Genomic DNA, 24,457 nt, shown 5'->3' on the forward strand with positions numbered 1-24,457 from the left:
GTTAAAAAAAAAAAAAGTGGATGTTTGGGTCTTAAAATAATATACACATTAAACTATATTTAATTGTGCCTTATCAATAGGCAGATGAACTTAGGTGTTTGCTGTTGCCATTGGTCCTGATGCTCTGTAGCAGGCAGAGGCAGCAACTGCTGCTGATGGAAAAGAAAAGGTAGTGGAAGGAGGAGGGGAGAAGAAGGTGGGAGACGAGGGATTGGCTGCTTTTAATGTCAGTCTCAGCGGCGGCCCCGGCTCTTCCGCTGCTCTAGCTCTGGCTCTCCCTTGAACAGCTCCCAGAGAGAACAAGGCGTGCGGAGCTCCGATCACCAGCATCATGCTCCTTGGGCTTGGATCGTAGATCCCCCTCTTTGAACATTAAAATAACTCTTTCGTCTTTCAGCGTCCCAAGCAGACCCAGAGAGAGAACACGCACGTGAGAGAGGAAAGAAAGAGGAGGAAGACGAAAATCTGCAACCAAGGGGACTAAAGCAGAGAAAAAGAGTGCTTTGCTTGCACAGCTGCAAAGTGGGAATTTAAAGAGCTGCAGAGAGAGAAATTCCAGCTCATCAGCACATACACATTGCAGAATTACAGATCCAGGTAGAAATGACATCAACAGGGAAAGAAGGCAGCGGAGCTCAACATGCACAATATGTTGGACCCTATCGTTTGGAGAAAACCCTAGGAAAAGGACAAACAGGTTGGTTCTTTTGCAGCAGCACCGGTGCTAGAGGGAAGGTGCTGTGGCAGCCAGTGAGGTGTCGGGGATGGGATATTTGAGGGTTCAGGTTTTCCCATTTGCTGTTTTAGTGCAGATAATATTCGTAAGGGATTTTTGTCTTTATTTATTTTTAGTTTTCATTTTAATTCTTTCTTTTTTCTTTTTTTTTTTAAAAAGAAAAGAAAAAGCCCAGGATGCTTTATGTTCATTACTCCTGCTAATGGGTGTTGTTCTAATGACAGGCAGAGTGCATGCAGAGGAAAAAATAGATGATCTGCTGGTGGTGAATTTTCACATCCATTTCTTCACTGCCCTACTTAGGAGCATTTTCTTTTTAATCAAATTATATTGAAATTAAAGGTTCGCAGCCTGTAGTACCGAGGAGGGGGTGGTGGTGGTATTGGGGGAGTCACCAGCAGTATTTCATGACATCATGATTGAAAAGGGTGTAGTCCTTAAGGTGCAGTTGAGGGGGGGAGGTGGAAATACGTATGGTATGTCTCTGGCACTGACTGCTGTGGGTATTTAGCAAATATGGATGGATGGGCTAGTGGTTTTTGTGGGTAGAGTCTGAAATAAAGGAAAAATAGAGGATTGGTAGCAGAATTCATTCTGGTTATGCTGTGTTTTTGTAGGAGGGATTGGGAGGGGGGGAAGGGAGGTTATTTAATTATTTTTCTTAAAGCTTGTTTATGAAACTCGCCCCCAGCAGATTTTCCTGAATGGAACAATGGTAAGAAATATTAAAAAGAGGAAACGGAGTGGAGGGAATTAGCAGAGAGCAGGTGCCTCTGCCCTACATGACATAATTAGATCCCCTGAATGCGTTCAAGATCTGGACTTACTGTTGCTTGCATGGATAGCATATTCACTTCAAGGGCAAGGGAGCATTAATTGGAAGAAAAACGTGCTTAAAATGAAGCCCAAATGTCTTCCTTTTTTTATTATTTTATTTTTTTTTTTTTTAGTAACAGGTGCAATAAGCAATGGCATCTGGCAAATTCATTGGGCTGGGAGCCCCCCAAAAGTGGATTGAGACTCGAGATTATTATTTAGGGAAGGGGTGAGATCAGCTCTAGGGGGGCTTCTTTGGGCATGTGGGTGTTAAGTGTTGTTCATTATGGTGGGACAATAAAACATGATGCATTGTGGTGTATTTTTTTTTTTTTATAACCCAGCCGAGCTTTGCCCATCTGTTGTCTAAAGGATTTAATAGGCGTTTCCAGCCCCAGCTGCTGCCTCTACTCTGCCTGCTTCCTCACTGCCCTGCGTGGCAGCAGCTCTGCAGTCCGCAATTTTCTTAGGGACACAGTCAAAATCCAGATCTTTCTCTGTAAGAAGCAATGCTCTTCTGAGATGATTGATTATAACCTCCCCCCCATCCTTCCCCTCCTCTTCACAACCCCATAGCAACCGTTCAGAGACATGGATGAAGATGACATTGTCTTCTAGTGGAAGTGACTTTTATTTATATTTTATTTTTTTTTTCAAATCTCTTCAGTGTATCAGCTGCTAAAGGTAGTTCTCTGTCACTGTTTTAGGTACCACCTTTATTCTTGGCATAGCTCAGTAAGTCTTCTGCAGCTGTATTCTTACTAAAATCTGTTCTGATGATGATAACGAAGATACAAGAAAAATTGTGGTGTATTGTTAATAAAACTACCCTATTTCTGCTGATATCCTTTCCTGGATACTCCAGGTGATCAAAGAGCTAGCTGTAGATGACAAATTCATTTTTGCCTTCATCACCATTTCCTTTTTTCTCTCCCTGTCTCACATTCTCAGCACCCCTCCCTCCCCTTTAAATACAATTGTGCTTGGGGTTCCTGAAAATACGGCTGCATTAACCTTTTGCTCCATGTTCTTATAGCCTGACGTTGTGGTCCTAAAGGGTTATCTGCAGCTTTGGTTATTTTTTTTCCTCTCTGCTAATCTTCCTATCTTCCTCCTAAGTGATTAGAGACGTGGGGGTGGAGGGAGAAGAACAGGATGTATTTAGAGGCTTGCTGCTGTTGGCCTCTGCAGTTATTCAACCAGCTGGACAAGGGTGAAAGTTTCCTTTTGCAGTTTTACCGTATAACTGATCTTTATAGATAAGTCTCTGCTCTTTGCACACATGAATGCACATGAAATGCACAATGCATGGTGTCATAGAAGCTGGAGGTGGGGGGAAGAGGAAGAGAAATTTTAAAAGTAGCTGATGTCAGTCTATGTCTCTCTTGTTATACCCGCCCTTGATTAATGGAATAATGCACTGAGGTGAAATCTAACTCAGTATTAAACATACATGGCTAAATATGGAAATATGCCTCCTGGTCTTCTCGCATTTTCTGTGCTAATCCCATTTTGGAGCCTGCAGAACAGCATGAACAGTGTGTGGCATGTAGCTCATCTTCATCCTGCTTGTTTTGGAGGGTAAGCAGGCAACCTGCAGCATTTTAGGAAGAGGACAAGCAGTGCAGTATGAGGGCCTGATTTGCCATAGTATGTTGTCATTTTTGCATTTGGGTTGCAGTGGCATACAAATGAAGAAAGTAGTGGTTGTAATCATTCCTTTGGAGCTTGACTTTGAAGCTTGAAAGATTAGGAGACAATGGCTTGGAATATTTTTTTATCCCAAGGAGATGAGAAGAGTGAGAGAGAAAATGTGGCAAAATGTAATGATGAATAGAAAGAAAGTATAAGTTGTTTTGCAAAGTACTGTCCATTTTGCAGTGATCTTCATATCCATCATTTTTATTTGGAATAAAAAATTATTGACTCTATACAGTTATTTCAGATAGGCAGATGTTTGCTCCCAGATACATTAGTATTATACAAATGTGTTAATCACTCTTACCTGCTTTTACTGAGATCAAAAGATCTCAGAGGCTTTTGGGAAGGAGTGTGGGTTCATTCATAGTTCAGAGTAGACCTAGAAAGGGTGCCATGGAGGGAGAACTTAATGGTAAGTAGAGCTTTCACTGGCTTGCTTTCTGTGAAGTTCTCTGTGATTGCCACTTTAAAATCTGAAAAAAAGTGTTTACCAACAGCAGCCTGCTGGTCCCTGCAAAGACATTGCGGTATCTGGGACTTCAGTGGAACCTGGTGACACTTGGCTATGGGTGGGCAGAACTGACAGGGAAAAGCCTTCTGTTCAAATTGGTGGGTAACAACCGAAATTGTTGGTTGATCAGATATGCAAAATTTGTCCTGAGCAGCCTTCTTGGCTGGTGCGTCACGCTTGCTGAGGGTGAGTGATGCCACAAAGAAGGGATTAGGGCCTCTTAGGCAGAGAAGTGGGAAGAGGGTTACATTGCTGCTAGTGGGAATGAAAATTATTTTTAATAATGCAGCACATAAATTTAATGTCTACTTTGAATACCGTAGCGAGATGGTTTGCTTTTGTAATAGGTTGAATTCAGAGCACCTCTTGTTGGTGACAACTGAAGGAATAGCTCATGGAATCTTTATTTGAATGATTTCACAAGAACACAAGAAGCATCATAATCTTGATTATTCTACTCAAAAATTATTTTACAGAACTGTCAGTGTAAAAAAATCACTGCTATATAAATATGGGTGTGTGGGGAAAGGTCAGTTTATCTCAGTTTCATTGATACATTCTTTTACAGTTCATTATAGGAGGTTTTCACTGTCATTAACAGTAATGAGCAAAGGATGTGTGTCACATTATGATAACACATGTGGAAATAGTGTACCTTGAGAAGCCCCAGTCACACCTGATTGTGAAGCAGTGTTTTAGTTTTAGGCAAAGTAGAGGCTTTTCTCCATTTGCCACTAATTTTATGTGAAATCAGCTTCTTGCATACTCTTTGCTTTATTTTTTGAGAATTGTACAGTCATCTCTGTTCATGTGTTTCTTTTAGCCTCATTAACCCCTATTTCACCCCTGAAACTCTCAACAGTAATTCAAATTGACTATAGTGAATACTTATTAATGAGTGCAAAGATGAGGAACTTGTGTTTCTTGTTAAGGTCTTCAGCATTTTGGAGGGCTTTCTTGTGTTTTTATTTGACAGTCACTGTATAGGCTTCAGCATCATTGTTTCCTGTAGCACCTGTTCAATGTGTAGTTGAAATTTCCAAAATGCTGCTTTGTCTACAAGCAATAAGACATTAACTCTAAGTGGGAGTTACCTTACTGACTTTGAGATAAACTTCATGAAAAATTTAATGTTGCTTATCCATTTTGTCTTGTTCCTTTCATTCTGTTTTAAGCCTGGTACAAAGAGTCCTGCCTGAAACTCACGGGGCTTTGACCTTCTCAAAAAGTGTAGGGGTTCCCTTTTCTGCATTGTATCCTGTATAGTTTGCAGCTGTTTAGGTGTATAACATGTTAATTATATGTGAGCCATAAGTGAGGTGTTCAGCAGTGTACTGTTGGGTTATGTAAGAACAGAAGTCATTAAATTTGGGGTTTACTGAATTTAATAGCCTTTTATTTAGTGGGAGCTTAAAGAGGATGTTTCTTTACAGCCTTAACCATCTGTTTCCATGACACTGATAGAGACTGAAATTTATTAATTTTTTTATTTTTCTCTGTCAAATTTGGTTGAAAGTGAAAGCTTCAGCTCTATTCAAGGGGTGTTGGGGTGGTCAGTGTGATCTCAGAAGCCTGGTTTCCTTAGGTAAGTAGGCTAAACAAAGTATATCCTTTTCATTCATACTGCTGTAATTGTTTTTCTGACCCACTGTATTGGATCAAGAGACAATCTGAAGAGTACAGCTTTCTTCCATTTAGCTGTCTGGATGAATATATCATTGTAAGAGGTGTAAATCATTGTAGTTTTTCTCATGGCTTTTTTAAACACACAAACAAACAACAAATCAGTAGGTATACTAATAATGTTTTCATACATATACTTTACTTTCCATATGAAAGTTTCTTTCAAAACAGTGAATCCATACCCTTTATCTTGATAGTCTCTGAAGACTTAAATGTTTAATTAGTAATCATAGAAATAAATTCTACAGGCAATACTGTGGGTACTAGAGGTCTTAAGAATGAAATTTTGCCTAGAAAAGTTATATCATAGTGACTTTGACTTAATGGATTATACAGTAATGATTGTGAGTTTTGAGAGATTTGGTCTTTCTTAACTTTATGTACGTTTGATCTGATTGTTCAAAAGTACTGTTTGCCTGCCTTAGTGACTGAAGTAAACTAGTATTACTATGCTACATGTCTGAACTGCAGAGTTCTGATAATCCCTGTTAAGACTTTCACTCTTCTTTGGTTTTTTGTTTGATTTTTTTAATCAAATTCCTATTTGCTAACTGCAGAGAAAATTATTTTTAGTTTTCATTCTTCTGCAAACTTTGTAGAGGCGTGCCATTAGTCTTTTACCCCCCATATCACTAGCACAGTTATTATGAAATTGTTGAAACAGCAGCAGGCTCTGAATTATTGTTTTTCTTTGTAAAGCACAGTAAGCTTTCTCACCCAAGAGTTGCTAAAATTCAGCTACTGTCAAATGAGTAGGACTCTACGACTATATACTTACATTTCAGGCTTTAGCAGTAACTACGAAAGCAGTGATTTCACAAATAGACTTTTTGCACTGCTCGAACACTTTTCTGCTTTTCATGTCATTTTGTGCCCCTGTGGTGGGAAGGACTGCATTAGAGTGAGGAGGGAGATCGAAAAAATGAAAAAAGCTTCTCGTAAGCATTTACTTCTAGAGAGGAATTCTTTCTCATCTCTAGAAAACCTGTGACTCTGTGAAAAGGCCAAATGTAGTGTTTTAGATGGGTTCTTAAAATTTCTTTTGTAAACTGAGTGGAGCAGCCATTGTATGTTTTGAATTTTTCAGCATTACAATGTTTTTCCGTATACCATAAATTTACTCCATACATTGAATTTTGGAAAGTCTTTAATGTTGAATGCTTTAGAGAGCTAAACAGTAGTTGCAATGACAATAATAAATGTTGATACACACCTAAAAACTAGTAAGTAGGTAATACAGAACATATGTCGATGGTGGACAAATTCCAGCTTCCAGAAGAAATTTGAAAGGAAGTGAGTTTGGAAGTAATGTCCTCTGAAGTAGGAGACATTGCATGAGGACTGTATTGTGCACATAGGAGAACATTCATAATAAGAAGAGGTGGAAGCCTGGATGTAGATTTCCATGTAGATAAAGGCAGAGACATAAATGAATGCTCGAGTGGTCCTCTTCAAATGCTGAGATACTGTAAATTGCCATTGTGAAGTCAGTCTATGTGTGAAGTTGAACTGACTTCAGCAGAAAGATCATCAAGTCCATGATAAATGAGTAAGGTGAAATCTTTCTGTTTGTTGTGGATTGTTCTATTAAGAAATATCCCAAAGAAATTTTCTGGTTTTGTTTTAAACAAGCCCAGGATGTTTAGCAATCCTAGTCAATAATGCTGTTCATTCTGCTTATGGAATATGAGAAGATTGTTCCATTTCCAGTTCATGCATAAACATTATGTTTTTCTACAAAACATCCATAATGATCTGTAGAATAACATGAATAATTTGTTGTAAATAGTGTTCTTAATGAACATGAACCGTCTTCATCTGCAGTCTCTGTAAACGCAGGGTGGTTTCCTTTAAATCCTTATTTGTTTCAGATTTTCTGGCAAACAACTATTTTTGTCTCCTTTTCCCAACTGTCTTAACTCACATATGGATTTGTTGCACTTAAGTAGTATTCAAAGATTTGAATTGTACTCTTGAATGTAGTCTGATGGATATAGTGCATGACAGAATTGCATTCTACTTGTATCATTGTGCAAGCATGTCCAACACAGATGTTTGCAAGTGCAAACTGAAAATTTAGTTTTCCTGGACAATTTGGACATGAGTCCTATGAGCATCCATGCCTGTAAAATGTGTTTTCCAGAAAGGCTTTTTAAAAGGCTCACAGATGTGACCAAATCAAACTTAATTAATTTTAAATTCCTACTTTTAGAGCCTATTAATATTGTTCATCCAGTTCCATTTGACTTATTTTACATTTAATTTTGAATAGAGATACAAAATTTTTATTAATTAATTCTAGTTACAGACTAGAAACATTACTGATAAAATCATGTTAAAAACCACACAAAAAAAATCCACCCTGAAGATTTTTTTCATTGCTTCATAGCTTTTGCAAGTTGGATTTAAATGGAGGTTAGGTGGAACACTGGAAATTGTTTTGGTTCCTTTTATGAAAGTGTATTACTGGCTATCAATGTAGCTGCAAGCATTTTTTTTTGGATGTGTCATTTGTGGCAGAGATGCCTATGAGAATGCAGTTGTCCTGTGGACTGTGTAAACAGGAATATACTGTTTCTTTTGCAATGACCTTGAGATAGAGTTTTTAAAGGCTAATAAATAGAAGTGTGTTGTGAGACTGAGGATAAAAAGCAGTATGGACAAAGAAGGTAAATGACGGTGTGTGTTTAAGCAAATCGAGGTACGTTCTCTGGTGAATGGTCTGTTGCCTTCGTAGAAGGGCAGAGTCACCTTCAGGCTGGTGCACGTGGCTGATGCACAGTTAGTGATGGAGTGGGTAGAGAAGGACACTTACCTTGAGTTAGTGCTCTTGGTTTTATTTTGTGAAAAATTATTATTTTCTGAAGGCCACAGAGACAATTGTCAACTGACATAAAGTAGCCCTAAAGCTGCCCTAAATAACTCTTTCACAGAGTGAAAGTGGCTGAGCTTACTGTTTTGCACCCCATGGATGTGCTAGGCAGTTTCTGCCTTTTAGACTTTTGTTGCACCTACTTTGGCTTTCTTGATAAAGGTTATTGCCTGCTTAAGAGGACAAGAAATATTTTTTTAATTTCTTCTTCACTTAAACATTTTTAATTTGGGATGGTGGAAGGGGTAAGGTTAGACTGGAAGGGGCCGTTCTTTGTATAGCTTACTGCCGAGAACAGGCTGCGTTTCAGTTTCTTATCTAAGATCCACCCACTAACAATCAGTGATTTGATAATTAAGGAGTTTGGAAGAAAGTAAATAACCTACCAGTTACTGAGAAAAGGAGATTATTGCTGGTAAAAACTTTGCACCAAGATTTGCAACATCAACTGACAGTAAATGGGTTAATGCAGGGTGTAAGGGGGAATTGAGGGGAGAAACCATCAAGTGGCTTAGGGTGGTGTGCAAGTACTATCTTTTTTTCTTTTTTGTTTTAGTGTTCCAACACCATATGGAAATTATAGGCATGGTAATATTTCCAGTGAAGTCCGTACCTTTAATTTTTTTTTTTGATTTTTGCAAAAAAAGATGAAAAACTGTTTTCAGGCATCCATTTAGTAAGTGCTTTTCTGGCTGCCTGCTTCTACTTACAAAACAACATGCTGTCTTTATATGCTCTTTTTCTTAATTATTATATGTGTGGGTAGCAATGTAGACACTAGATTTCTACACAGATACTCTTACTGGGAAAGTGATTGTTTTGTTGCTTTGGTCCAGGATGAGGCACAGCAAAGCCTGGGTTCATAGTGTTGGTTCATCCACCTTATGGTAATATCATTTATGAGGAAGAGGGATCTGCTATAACATATTTGCAGCTAAATATGAGCTGGAGATGTACGATTTCCTTTTTAAAAATTTTATTTAAAAAAAAAAAATCCTGCTCTGATAAAGTCTGAGCTCATCCAGCAAAGGACTTTGCTAAGACTACTATCTTGTTGCATTTGAATTAAAGCACAAGTTTAAGTAGGAAAATAAGGCTTCGTATCCCAAATCTTTGTGGTGTAAAATGCACTGTGTGGGATGTTAAAAATTTTCTAGTGTCTTTTGCTGACTGTTTGCCAGCTGAGGGTTAAGTTATTCATCATGCCAGCCATTTGCCCTGGGTGAGTTTCATTCAGTGATTGTGTGAATTCCTTTTAATAACTATGAGCTGTCCCTAAGATTAAGGGTTGGATTTGACTCTTAAGATTTTTACCATACTGGAATCTCCTGATCTCTCACAGTATTCTGTTACAAAGCTCTCATCATATTTTCAGGTTCTAAATGATGGGTAGCTTGGCTGTCATATTTGGACAACCTGCTGTCAGGAGGTACTGGTTTGGTCTATGGTTTTCTTTAGGAAGGTATTCTCAGAAAACTTTGGGGATGTTACAGTTCTAAGGCTGAGAGCCTAATTGTTTCAGCCCTATTTAAATAGGTTGATGGTTACTGCTAGAAGAGCTGGTAGAAATACTCAAGAACATTGCCTGTATCTAAATAAGCGTATATTATTGTTAGAGGTTTGGGGTTTTTTAACTGTATGGTCATGGTAGACTGAAAAATAAGGTACTTCTATGGTTTCCCCCTATTTCTTATATGATACGTTGTCTTTGGGAAATTAATACTTATGTACTGTGTGTCCATGGAGGATTATTTTCTCTTTTAGATGTATTTTTTTCTTCCACATTTCATGTGTCTTGCCTAGCTTGAGAACTGAGAGGAAAGATAATTTGTCTTACATTGTCTGCATGTAATCTCTTTCATGCTAAGGCACTAATCCTAGTAAGGCCTTTGTGTGTGTATAGGAGGTTTCATTTAAATATAGGAAGAAGCTTCTCCACTGTGAGAGTGGGTTGAACCTGGCACTGGTTGCCTAGTGATGCTGGGAAGTCTCTATCCTTGCATATATTCAAAAAGAGACTAGATCCAGCCTTGAGCAGCTGCTCTAGTTGACTGTGCTTTGACCAAGGGTGTTGAACTCGCTGATCTTTGGAGATCACTTCCAACCTCAACTCTTCTGCTATTTGTTGTCCTATGCAACTAAACCATAACTTGCTCAATGAACTGTGGATCTAAGGAACTTTATTTCTTCCAGTTTTGTACCCTATATTCCCTTTTTGCTCCTGCTCTCTCTGTGTCCCTTGTCTCGTGGACTAGGTGAAGACAGTGTTTGTGGCCCATTTGGAACTATCTCTGCTGCTTGGCCATCTTTTTTATTTCTCTTGTAATACGTTAGGGATTAAATCACAATTACTCTTTCTGTTGTAGGAGTGGTAGTTTGAATCTCTTATATTTTTTCACAGACATTCAGCACTTTCCATTAAATTTATAGAATCTTAGAGACTCCCCTTGCTCTTTCAAACTTGGTTGAAACTTAATAATTAGTTTTGATTTTATGGAGGAACTGCAGCCAGCCACCCTGAACATGTAAATTTGATTTCCTTAAAAAAAAAATCAGGCTGAAGGAAAGTTGTCCTAAAGAGCACAGCTTCTCTAATCTTTGTTTGGTTTTGAAGAACATGAGATGCTGCAGTGGCAGATCAAGATGGCTGGAATATATAATCTTCAGATATAGCCATCACCTTGGTTAAGATTCTTACACCAAAGTTAGAAGGAAAAAGTGATGCTAAAACCACATTAAGATACCCTAATGCTGGGGGAATCCCCAGACAGCTTGATAGGCTGGATTCCTGCCTACTCTCTGCTGCTGGAGCAGTGCAAAGCAAGGACGATGGAGACTTGAACTTGGTCATTTCTGTTTGCAAGCTGAGCTCAGCGTTCGGGAGTGTGGGAAGAAGGGAGCCCTCTCTGTATTTCCTCCGTGTATCCATTTTGGTACAGTGGCAGTATTTGAAGTAGTCCTTTCCTGCAGAAAGCTGAGAGGAAGACTGAGAGCTGTTTGTGTGTTTGCAATGCCTGTCTGTACAAAATCGTCACCAAAGACAAAGCCAAGTATTATATTAGAACTTGGCAATGACACAGGCACTATCGCCCTACTAAACACGAGCATTTGTTTTTTCGTAAAGACATAGCTATGAGTGGCACAGCTTTTAAGATTCCTTACACTTTATGATCACCAGCCTTAAATAATTTTTGTTAGCTTTTGAATCTAGTTAAATCTACACTTTTTTTCCCAAACTTCATACTCCTATAAATCAGCAATGCTTGATTAAAATCAGAAATCATTGACAACAAAGAATGATCTGTCCTAGTGTTTCTGGGATTTGTCCCATGCTGCTTTTCTTCTGGGTCTGTGGTTTATTTCATTGCTCATATTTATGAAATCACATCTCTTTTACTTCTGGTTGTTTCCTGATTGTGATGAAGACATTGCTTAGGCAAATTCCTCACTCAGTTAAATCTGTGCATTCTTAGTGACTTCAAGGCCTTGCTGAAGTTTATCTGAGAGGGGAGTTTGACTCATGAGCAAGCTTCTCATTGATGGCAGCAGAGGCAGACCTCTGGCAGTGTTCTAGTTAAGAGCAGCCTAGGAATACATCTCTGCAGTGAATATTCAGTCAAATTAGAGCACTAAGTGGAACGATACTGTAAGCGAATTCAATTCAAACTGAAAATACAGGCCCAGCATTTTATAAATTGCTATGTTTCATCCTTAAAGCAGAAGTCTGTGCTCAGCTAACAGACAGATCAAGGCAAGCAAATGTTTTAATAGTTTTAGCAGTAATTCTTCTCTAGTATTCCACACATACTTGTACTGAAATTACCCAACCAGTTTGCATTAAGTTTCAGGATGCAGAAATTGTCCTTACCTTTATCATTACTGCATCTTTGCTACGGAAAGGAACAGCCAGACTACTAGTATGATTGGGACAGTTCCATCTTATTACCAGGTGGCTCATCCTGCTCAGAAAAAATGCTGCAAAAATAGGCATGGCTCCTGGATCTGTGTCATTAGTGCTGTCATCGCCATTACTCTTATCACCAGTGAATCAGATGAGTTACAGCTGAGAAACCTCTTTAGCTCCACCAATTCTTTTTTGTTCTCAGTGTTTTGGTGCCTGTGGCTCTGCAGAACCAGGTGGTCTGGTAAGAATTCGTAAGAATTCGTAAAAACCTTGATTAGAATAGCAAAATTAACATCATATTTACTGTTCAACTGTCTACTGTGAATTTCTGAAGAGCCCACGAGAAGGGAGAAACTCTTGTGTTTTAAGTCCTTCTCAACTTCATTGAAATGGTGGAGATCGAAAACATGGCAAGGCCAAGGATCCTGGTCAAAGGGTATGTGTAACCTGCAATCAGAGGTGGAACTCCAGCACTGGTACGTAATGTTATTCTCTCCTGCCACAGTCAACAGTGAAAATAGGGCAGTGAAGGTTGGAGAAGTGAAACAGAGAGGAACCTCACTCTGTGTAGAAGTTCTGTCTTCCCCATCTTTACCTTATTATTTACTTGTAGCAGTTGTGCCTTTATTTTGCTCTGTTGATAAACCCCGCATCAGCTACAAGTTGATATAGTGTGTCAGATGTGGGTATGCTGGGCATTTTTATACATAATGCATTGTACACTTGGTATATGTGTGACTTCATTTCAAGGTTGGGTTTTTTTGTGTATGTGTCAACCTTCTGCTTGATCCTGTAGAGTTCTAATTCTCATGTGCAAGACTATTGTGTACTCTCAAGGCCCCTTGAATTAAAGGTACTACTGAACTTTTTGGAGGATTGGGTCACTACTCTTGTGGTCTTTAAAATGCTGGCCGAGTCATTTCTTGGCTTCAAGAGTGGTAGAGATGGGTACAATACAGGCTCTGTTCATGTCACTGTGCAGTTGTAAGGCAGATTATTCAGAAACAATAACTATGTAGTCTTCACTGTCCTTAACAGCCTCAGCCACTGACTTGGGGTGAAGCCTTTGGCAAGTTAATTTTTTAATTTTTTTTTTAAATGATGATCTGCTGTAAAACTAAGATAATGCCTGACTTTCCTTTTGGGACTGACAGGGTTAGCCAAGTAGTATTGATAACTTTTTCAGAAATAAAAAGCATCATGAAAAGGCCTGGAATAACCCTACTATTTAGGCATAGTGATTTTTTTGTTCGTTTTAAATCTCCTGATTATGGAGTGGACCCTACAGCCTGATCTGTCCAGGTGATGATATCTTTTTATGCTACATTTGTCTTCCATAGCTTCTCCTTTTGATTATTGTAATATTGATACATAAATGCTGAAATCTCTGTGACTGCATTTAAAACTAAAGTTGTTCTAAGTATCTAATAAAATAGAAAAATTGCTTTGATGTTCCCATTTTGACAATCTGTGGCTATGCTGACTTTTGTTGCTTCTTTCCTTAGGGGCATTTGTCCCTGATCTCTCAAACAAAATGTCACTGAGTAAAACTATGTATGATGCTGTGTGTTCTACTTACAAAAGATTTATAACTTGGTCAGTTTTATTTATGCCTCTGTGGAGCTGGTAGAATTCTACTGCAGTGTTAAAATGCAGCAGTTTCATTTTCCTGCAGGCAGCAGCCCTCTGGTGGTGTGGGGTTTTTTTTCTTTTTTTTCTTTTTTTTTTTTTTCCTTTTAAGTCATCTTTGGAGATTCCGATAGACTGCTAGAGAAGCCTTTAAGAGTGTCTCAAATTAAGCTGTATAGTCCCATATCATCTCTTTTCCTTTCGCCACCCCAATCTAAATTTGAAGTAAGAGACAAAGCAAGGTTAATAGGTGCACCCAGTTGATAATACCGACAGTCTTATTTGGCAAAATTATATTTACCAAATACTATTTCAGTCAGTTTCAGCTTCCAGAACTATTGCCTGGAAAGGGTATAGGTCAGTGTGAAGTGGGTGGAGAGGCTAATGGGTGGGGAGGCTAGACTGCTAGGAATGCAGGCATTTATGAGGAAGCTGCTGATGAACTTGAAAATTGAAATATCAAAGGATTTTTTTAAGGAATGACCTTACAAGTCTGTTACATGGGCGTTAAAGATAGTCATATTGTAAGCTGCTGTCTGGAAAAAATATTTTGGCCAATAGGGAGGGAGAATCTTTTTATCAGCACCCTAGGAGTGAAATTTACCCTTTTGCTAATATGAGATTTAGCTATAACTTGAATTCCACTTAAGACCTATTTTGAAGTATTAAGTTATGTTCTGGGAGGTAAAAATGGGAGTTCAGAAAATAGATAAAATTAAAATATTACTCCTTCCTATTTTTGAGATGGTAAGCCAGAGTTTTGTGCAAATGATTTTTTTGAAATTATTAAAGCTGTGCCAATGTTGCATTTGGCTTGTTTCCTTTCCAGGACTCCAGTAAATGTCAAAATCATGCTGTATCTGCCACTGTGCTACTGCATAGATACTTTGTAGGAAGACATGCAGTTTTGTTAATGATATTTTTTTCTAATGAAAATCTCAAACTATGTTTGTTTCCAGCATAAAAATGAATTCAAGTAGTTTATGGCCACTGCTGGAGGTAGAGTATGGAACTTGGTAAAGCTTTTATGTTGATCCCTGTGTAGCTGTACATGTATCATAGGAGAAATTAAATCACCAAGAATTTATTCCCTAACCTTAACAGAAAAGCAGTTGTGATTATAGTGTCAGTAGCCTGGGTGAAATGCACAATTTCTTTGATTTGCTGTTGTCTCTCAACCCGCAGAAATGCTGAAATTTGAAAGGAAAGTGTTTAAAACTCATTTGCTTTCTTATTGGTTCTGGTTTTGTTACTGAATGCGCTTGGTAATGTGACCTTTGCAATGCAATTTTTGCCATCCTCATATTTGTCCTGCTGTGAAGTTGGACAGATGTGCTATTTCTCTACATTTTGGACGTTGTGCAAGGTGAGCCAGTTCATACGCAAAACAGTATCTAAATGTCAGTTTTAAACCAACACTGTCCTGTAGTTTTTGGTTTCCTCTGCTTATAACAGGCTGTTATAGACTCTGTCTTTACATGAGAGTCTAAACTTCTCCCTGGTCGTTACATTTGTACCATTTGTATTTTGTTCAGAGATTGTGTTTTACAAGAAAATTCTCACATAATGATGGGTCAGATTTTTGTTCCTGCTACACCCTTTTTTTTTTCCTTCTTGGTGCAACTCTGGTTTTTCATTGACATTTCTGTGGATTTACAGCCATTTGACACAGCAGAGCAGCATAATATCCTACTATGGACATTAGTGTCTACCATATGTCCTTATAAGAGTCACTATACTGAAGACAGCAAATGGGTACTACCAGGAAGTTGTTTCAAGTGAGAATATTTTGTAGTTGCTGCTCCTGAATTACGTGTAAACAACTTCAGCAAAGACTAGACCATAAGCATTAAAAGGTATAGATAGAAATGTTAGTCAAATACTATTTGATTACAAGCTATACCAAAAAAACCCCCCAAAACCCCATGATGCATTCTCTTGTCAACTGTGATGCTTATTTAAAATGACATATCCTCCTGAAGAGAAACATTTAGTAATTGAAATGTAAGTGGGTGACAAAGAAACAATACATATGCAGCAAAGTTTTTTTCCCTCCAGTTTTGTGTTTCCAAAAATCCCATCTCTGACTGTCATAGCAACTATTGACAGTATTGGAAGTAACTTTTTTGGTTTTCTTGTTTCTCTGGTGCTATATTAAACCTTTATTCTTTGGCATTCAGCAAGTCAGTGGTATAGGATCATCTTAGTGCTCGCTCTTTGATTTTTCACTCTTTCCCTGTGGCAGCTTTCCCTGCTGGATGCATGTGGATTTAGCTTGATTCCCAGCCTTGCCAGCAGCATTGTAAAATCGAACTGTAGCATTTGAAAATTCTGCTCTATTGAAAAACAAGCTGGAGCAATCCAGACTTGGATTTCAAAGGGAAAGGAAAGATCTTGATCCATGCTGCTTTGCAAGCTCAGCACCATGGAGTGTGATTGACTGTAAGCTCACTCATATTATGAAACACTAAAGGGTATTTAATGTAATGAGAGGCTGGAAAAGTGGGATATGTGAGATCATGAAGAAGCCCAGAGTCTGCCTCTCTCCACGGGCAAATAGGTGTTTTGCTTATGCTGTTGTAAAAGTGGCATGATGGCTCTGAGGCTATCGAGTCTTACTTTAGATTTACAGAAACAGCCTGAATTACTATCTGTATAACTTTGGTTGGAGTTGATTTATTTTCTACAGTGTAACTGAAATAAAGGTCAGGTTCTGTGACTATGGGCTAGATCCTCAAGTGGTGCTATCTGTTTAAGAGTCTTGGACTTCGTGCTGCATAACTAGTTATGGATTTGACCTTCTATACAAGGGCAGAGACTAAAATTTTTGAATTTGGCAAAGGGTCTAGATGTTGAATTTTCTTGTTTCAAACATTGCTACTTGAAAAAAATACAAAATCACACGCATTATGAAAGGGTTTTGTGTCTGAAGTTTTAGATATTACACTGTTTCTGAGAAGAGGTACATATTTGTTTCTGTCTTTGAAAAGGCCTTTCTGTATTCTTTACCTTTTTTTTTTTTTACTTTCTTTATGTAAGTAAGTGGTCTCTGAATTTATAGCAGCTGTATTTCTGTGTTAATATAATAGCCACAGCTTTGATACTGCCTCTGTTCCAAGCTATCCACAAATTCTCTTAGACAATTGACCTTTGGACCTAGAAGTCTCATGCTTGACCTCTGGTCCAGAAATTCCTTCTTTTTGTCTCAAGAGATCTTGATAAAAATTTGTATGACTAGGTTTATTTTATCTGACTGTTGACAGCAGAAAGTGGTAAGGAAGGGGAAGTCGGTAGTTCAATTCCTTGCTGGAATTAAATCCGTGAGAGAATAAGGATGGTCCGTCATTTGAGGTTTACTCTGTTGGTACCTTCCCAGTACTTAGCTTGCTCCATGTCAGACTTCATAATTTTTGTAATTCTTTTCCTTTCCATTAGAAGGCCTAGAAGTTACTAATTTTGCATTAATGCCCAATGATGAAGAGTCACATGGTCAAATATACACAGTTAAACACCGGTACTTTTGGTTACAGGTAAGATTTTAAATCTGAGACCTAAACATCTCTGAATTTCAGGAGAATGCATATAGGAAAAGTGGTTTTTGTTCCAGATCAGTACATACATAACCACATACATACTTTTCCTCTGAGTGAGATGTAAAACTGTAAAAGAGCCTGTCTTTTAGATCAGTCTTGGACATTGTCCAAAATCTCATGCCATTTCACACTGTTGAGCCCGAACATCAACATAGTTCAACTTCGTGTATGTCCACGCTGCAGTTACTAACCAGGCAAAAAGGAGGCTTCAGACTGCTGTGGCAAGTCAGGCTGATACCTGCATTTACTAATTTGAAGGTGTCTTGGTTATCTCTACTCTGCACTGCTATCAGTTTTAGACAGCCTAGTTCTTGATGGGCACAACAGCAATGCTATAATAAAACAGCGGGTTTTGTATCAGACTGGTGTTCTCTCTTGTTACAGTATAGTGTAGTAGGTGTCGTTCAGTGGACAGGTTTAGGAATGTTGCAGCAGCTGACTTCAGAATCACCAACAGTGGGATTACTTTTTTTTTACCTCCAGTATCTTGTTTAGTAGTTCCCTTCTATCTGGGTGTGTCAGAGCTTGTCAGTTGATTTTTATTCTAATATAGGGATATGAATCTATTCCCAATATCCATCTGTATTTCAGATGTATGTGATTGTATATTGCCCCAAATGAATGAAAAGTAGCCTCAAAGTCCTTTTCTCCTTTTAATTCCTTCTCCATTTCAAACTATTCCATTTTACTTTGTCAAGATAATATGCATCCTGGTATTAAGAAAACGGAACATTCTTACTATATCGTCTCTATATCTGTTATCATCCTATGTTTGTCTAATGTTATCTAGTATGTCTCTTTTTAGTCTGGTCTTCAAAACTAGAATGTCTGTATATTTTAATTCTGTCCTGGTATCCTCGTGCACTCACCGTTTTTGCTGCTGGTCTCATAATGTTACCTATTTCTACTATATATTTTTTAAGTCAGTGATTTATACATTGGCATTATCTCATTCTCAAGCATAATTTTCTTTTTGATTGTTCAACATTTTGTTGTCAGTTTTGATTACCTCTGCACATTGAGGTGATATTTTTATTATGCTGTCCAAAGTAATGATAAGTTCTTTTTTGAATTACTTCAGTTAACTTGGGAGTCAGAAATGTATATTAATAATTCACATTAGTCTCTCTGTTACGCATTTATTGACACTGAATTTCATCTGCAGTCATGCTGACATGCTGACTTTCCACCAAGCTTTGATGTTTCATGTTTTAAGTGCTTAAGTAGGACTTAAGTATTGGTCTTGTGCTAGCCTACTATGCAAGGGTAAATTTCACCCTTTATGAACTGATGCATCCTGTCACATTAATCAGAGATGTACTGTGTGTTTCCTAGGGCAATATAAAGGATCAAATTTCCCAATTAACCCCTTCAGAACTGAATTAAGTGTTGATGCCATGTCTAGAATGTGTACCACAAACTTGATGTATCATGATCTGTAGTTCTGGTGGTCTGTCTTAGTGTGACCATAGGAAAAACTCAGAAGTAGCAATCTGCTAGATACTTGAGATATCCTGAGATTGAAAAGGTCACAACTGGTGTATCCAGGTGTTGAGAGTTGTGGCATTCTTTTTCTATTTGTAAAATAACTTTTTTTTCAAAGCAAGTCCATAAAGGGTCCCCCAGTGCCTAAAGCATCAAGTGAAATTTTGAAGAAGTGACTCATTTGTACCCATCTATCGTTTTGCTTTTATTAAAAGGAAAATCCATTTCTTCTTTGTTTTTTCATGGAAGACTTTCTAAGTAGGTGAGAAAATGGGTGGACTCGAGCCAAGCAGGTTTGATTTTTTTAGTTATCTCTTTATTTTGAGACTTGTTTATTGACAGTTCTGTTTTTTCTCCTGTAATGTTGATACTGTGCCTTACAGAAACTGTTTTGAAAGTTGAAGACTTGATATTGTATAGGAACTAGGGCTTTTTTTTTGAAGTATAGTGTTCATAATATATAACAGGATCTGCTGATGTCTGATTTGCTTTTCTGTGGGTCACCAAAAATATCAACAAACGGACAGACCAAATAAAACTGTTCTCTTCCATATCCCCCAAATGAGGGAGGAAAAGCTATGAAGATGATTCTTTTTTCTACTTCCCCAAAATATCCAAACAAAATAAAGCTGCAATGTAAAGGGTGTAGAAATGTGAATAGATGGAAGAATTTTTTATCCCTTCAAGCTTATTATTTTGATGCTTCTGGTTTGGGAAGAGAACTTGATCATCGATTGCTGTAAAATTGGCAAACTGTGCCCAGCTGTTCAGTGGATGCTTGTCTGACCATGGAAATCCTGCTGATGAAGTAGAGCAGGGAGAAAAAGAGAGGAGCACGCTTGTATCTTAGTGGATTTAGTTTTACGCAGTAGCATCTGCTAAACACGCAGTGACTCTTTTACTTAGCATTTAGACTAAACCCCATAATTATTTAATGAGCAGCCTCCCTCTTTGTCTCCCATTTGTTTTGATCCCTAACCCCCAAAAGTGCTGGCTTCAGGGTCTGTGTAAGGCATGGATTAGTCTGTTTACCTGCTGACCACCCTGGGTATTGTGTACGTTGTTTTGATTTATTTATTAGCCTTTATTTTTTAATCTGAAATTTTTGTAGGAAGGGAAGAAAAAAGCAGGATCTTTAAATGACAACCCACAGCTCCTATTAACTAGTGACAGATGCCTTCTGGCATGACATTTTAGGGACTTTGAAACTCTTGATAATAATATTTGTGATTCGGGAATGACCTTGGATATCAGAAGGTCTTTGCCTATCCTGCATGTCATAATGACTTAAACACTGTAGTGAAACAGCACAAAACCAGTAAGTGCTGTGTCTGAGGTTCCTGCAGCCCCTCTATACCCTTGTTATCTTTAGGAAGAAAATAAAAATTGATGCATATTTCTAGAGAAAAAAGGAAAAAAATGTTGCTGAAAGGAAATAGCTGTTTGTATATGCTACTTAGAACAGTCTATTGGCTATGCTGGAACTTGACTCAGTGATGGGCAGTATATTGAAGCAGAACTGCAAGAAGTCTGATAGGAGTCCAGCTCAGAACCTTGCAACCAAACTTCTGGATACCATAAAATCACTTATATCTTAAGCTATTCTAATTAAACTAAATTTGTCTTACTTAGAGGTATCTTTTTATGTTAACTTCTGTTTATGGTGCTAGATGGGAAGCCAAGTTAAAGTTGCATTTCAGTTTCCAAAATCAACTTTTCCAGCTTACTTAGAACAAGTCATGCTCATTTGTGCAACATTGCAATCAATTGCTGAAAGGGAATGGGTTGTGTCATCAGAATTGAGAATTATGATTTCAGTTCAGCAGGGGAGAAGAGCAACATCTGGATTACGTGCAAATGCTCAGAAATACTACTTTGTATCTAGAGATTTAAGGTCGGAAAAACGAGATCTAAAGGACCTGGTATTTCGAACGATACATTTGCTTATAATGAGATTCTGATACAACTTACTGTAGTTATTTTCCAGTGCTGCATTGTGAAGCTTTGTCCTGATCATGCTTCAGCTTTGAAATGAGCTCTCAGCAATGCAAACTCCCTATCAGGGACTTGAAGCCAATCTCTCGTGGTCTCTACATTGACTGAAATACAGTTCCATGGAAACACAAGGCCAGTGTAAGGGTTTCATATAGCAAATGAGCTCAGGAAAACAAGTAGTAAGAGGTTAATTTATTTATTTATTTTTCTGCAGAGTTGCATTTTACCTGAAGCATAGCCGTTATTAATGAAACCTTTCCTGTGTGTCATGTTGAATCCATAGGTTCTGCCCCTGGGGCTTGCCGAAGCCATGAATCAGGGAGACAAACAGGGTTTTGCCACTTCTTTTTCTTCCTTTTTGGAGGATAAGTGAAGGGTCTAAAGCATCATTCTCTGCTGGGTTTGTTGTGAAGTAGTCCAATTTCAGTTCTTTTTGATCAACAGGAAAATTCCCTGTGGTAGTGAGAAGCCTCTGTTTCCAGTGGTAGTGTCCACTTTCCCGGAGGTGGCTCTGGAGCAGGCCTTGCTATTCTCATTGGCCCAGTACTATATGGTGTAGAATCAAAAAATATGCTGAAACTCTACCGTGCCTGTTGTTCACTAATACAAGGTCTCTCACACGTTCAGTGACGTACGTAAGAACAATGTCTTCTCTTGAACAGACTATCATAGGAAGTTGACTTCTGTGTATGGCTTATTTTCCTCTCTAAGTGGGGATAATCCCCAACAGAGAAGTTGACCTTCAAGACAGACATTTCTGTAGTTTTGATGATGATGATCTGTTTTTCCAAGCAAAGCTGTGCTGTCTTCGTGTCTGTCTTTTTGTTTAGTATAGAAGGTTGGCTGAATCATAAATTTAATTCAAGGACTGTTTTCTCTTGAAACCAATTTGTTTATAATGATACAAAATGGGAAATATTTTTTTCTAGAACCTTCCCTTCTCTTCTGTACTCAGTCAGGTGTTGGGAAATTATTTCCCCCTCACTTCTCACTGAAGTTGGAAGGTGGGTGAGGATTTAGTTGCACAGAAAGGTCTAACTGCTAGGGAAACCACAAACCATATATTTATCTGATGAAAATTTGATGTAGCTCTATTGAAGTCAGGATTGATTTAAACTGACTGGTTCTCTGATCAGCTGTAACACAGTTCTTTCTTACCGTCCTGCAATGTACATCACTATTTTGTTTAGTGTTGCAATCCGAAGAAGAATGTGACTAATATTTTACAGTGATGAAAAATACATGGAGTGTAGTTAAAAAATACTAGCTATTGCCATTTAAATATCTAACTCTTGATCTGAGAAATGCTGTCAGATTGAGAAATTATGGTTTTAGCCTCTTTGTAGATCCTATCTTAGAACTAGACCAGTACCCATACAGAATAGAAGTCCTGTTACTTGGGTTCTTTGTGTTTGGATTTGACAATAACATAAGAGAGAGGATAAGTTTCAAAGTAACTCAAAAATTGCTGTTCATGAATGCTGGCACATGAGAATCTTCTTGACTGCTTTAAACTAACCTGATTTCGCTTCTGTCAGTACAGGATTCACTAACAATGCTGGAGTGGAGGCTTCTTTAACAGAGGAGAGTTACTACAGAAAGAACTCTCTTGGAAGGATAGTTCTGCTCTTTAATTTCCTTACCCCAATCTTTGAAGTCTTATAGCTGCTAAATAACTTGAGAGACTTAGGTGAAATCTCTTTTTTTTTTTTTGGATGTTTCGTAACACAATGGAACTTTATTTACTCTTTCTAGTTAATTCTCTTTTTATTGCATAAGTACTACTCAGATTCCTGTAGTTTCCTTCTTATGTTATGGCATTGTGAGTCTTATGGAGCCATCACAATGCCCTTTCCAATCTGACACTTAGATCTCAATGAGGTTGTTGGTATGCCTTCTTTCTTTAGAAATATTGTAGGACAAAACATGTTGACTGCATTGTCTGAAGTCCATGGGAGCAACTGCAAAACTTGTACTTACATCTGCTCCTTGATTTAGACCCTTATCACTTCCTGCAGTGCCAGCATTTATTTATTATCATGGCTTGACTATTGTGGTTGACATTTGCTTCAGTTTAAGTGATGGAGGAAGTCTATGAAGATTTCTAAAAATTAAGTCATACTCCCATCCAGTTTTGGATAGTCAGGGGAGAGCTGCTGCTTTTCTCTATATGTCATGGATCAGGAGTAATAGCTGCCTTGAAAACAAAGCAAATAGGTGAAGAAAAATTATGTGAGGCTGAGAAGTCCTGCTTCCCATGGTAGGTGTGGACTTACTGATATTTTTGCCATTCTGGGCAACTTTAATTTTGTGCCTCTGTAGACAGGAGGAAGTCATGTTGAAATGATAATACTGAAGTGTATTACAGCCCTGGGGCCAGTTCTGTTTGCTGAATGCATATAAGCCTTTCTGAAGTAGGAGTTATTTGGTATTCTGGGAATATCAAAAACAGAACAATTGGACACCTGCTTTTAGCATGCCTAGAGTACAGCTCTGTAAGGTGATTATAATAAAATTCCTGTCAACTTTATGCGACCTATAGAAAGGTCATAGCAAATCATATTGTAACATGGATACTTGGTTATCGTTGTAAAAGATGGTCTCTGGCACAGGCTGATAGTGTAAGTCACTGCTGCTTCATTTATCACATCATTCTTGAACACTTCCTGTTTTCTCAGCTATTCAAGCAGCAGAGATCTAGAATAAATTCATTAAGCTGAGATAAAAATGTGGTGATTATTGCTACTGTTTTCATATTACATAAACACCTTGGGAGCCATCCTCTTAGGGAGCTTCGTGCTGGCTGAGCAGTTGCTACCCAGAGAAATGTGCATTCTGAATATTAAACTTCATGGATATTAAGTATTGCCAGAAGCAAAATAAAAAAAAAAAGTAATTTAACAAGAAATGTATCTTTTATTCTTGCAAAATGTATATATATTAAAAAACTAACACCCTTGCATATTGATGCCCTCCTCTGCTGAATATTTTCATAATACAAATAACCGACAGGTTTAAACTAACTTTCTTCGCTGTCTCCCCTCACATAGTTTGAAACAGGAGTGTCAGTACTCTGAAAAATGCATTAAAGTTGCATGTGTATGCTAAATCCTTTTTTGTGCCTTTGTCAATCTACAGATATCATCATAAGACTTTCATTTGTAAAACACTGTTCAGTAGTAATTGTTTCTGAATAGGAACAGCTATTCTGAGTGCCCAGCAGAATACAAAAGTTGTTCACCATTTGTCACAGGTGATGTATCCTTCTGTTTGTTGGTCCATGTTGAATACATAGAGCTCACGAATCCCGGTTGTATACTTACGTTTGTTTAAATGTTGATCTAAATGTACACCATACAATTGTATTTATGGATGACAACATACATACAATTTATGGATTCTTAACACAGTGATAGGTGGCACTGCATCTGTTTCCACTCCTAGTTCTCCAGTGATGTTCTTGATCCTGAGGAATTTACCTATCTATGTAATTTTTTGCTGCAAGAAACCTGTTTGACAGTGGTTAATCATT

General features: G+C 38.0%; 1 protein-coding gene across 11 annotated transcripts in view; it reads left to right on the forward strand.

Annotated features, from left to right (window-relative positions):
• Positions 1-271: 271 nt before the first annotated feature.
• The window catches only part of BRSK2 (BR serine/threonine kinase 2), a 316,083-nt gene continuing 291,897 nt past the window's right edge, over positions 272-24,457 (forward strand). For 6 of the 11 annotated variants that reach the window (XM_018076101.3, XM_018076103.3, XM_018076104.3 and 3 more), the window contains exon 1: positions 272-697. In XM_018076101.3, coding sequence (XP_017931590.1) covers positions 604-697 — 94 coding nt within the window. In that variant the 5' untranslated portion in view covers positions 272-603. The remainder of the gene's footprint in view (positions 698-24,457) is intronic. The other 5 variants (XM_018076099.3, XM_018076100.3, XM_018076102.3 and 2 more) reach the window with 1 other exon arrangement.

This window comes from Manacus vitellinus, unplaced genomic scaffold (genome assembly GCF_001715985.3).
Source record: "Manacus vitellinus isolate BGI_N305 unplaced genomic scaffold, ASM171598v3 scaffold_30_pilon, whole genome shotgun sequence".
In the NCBI taxonomy this organism is placed as follows: Eukaryota; Metazoa; Chordata; class Aves; order Passeriformes; family Pipridae; genus Manacus; species Manacus vitellinus.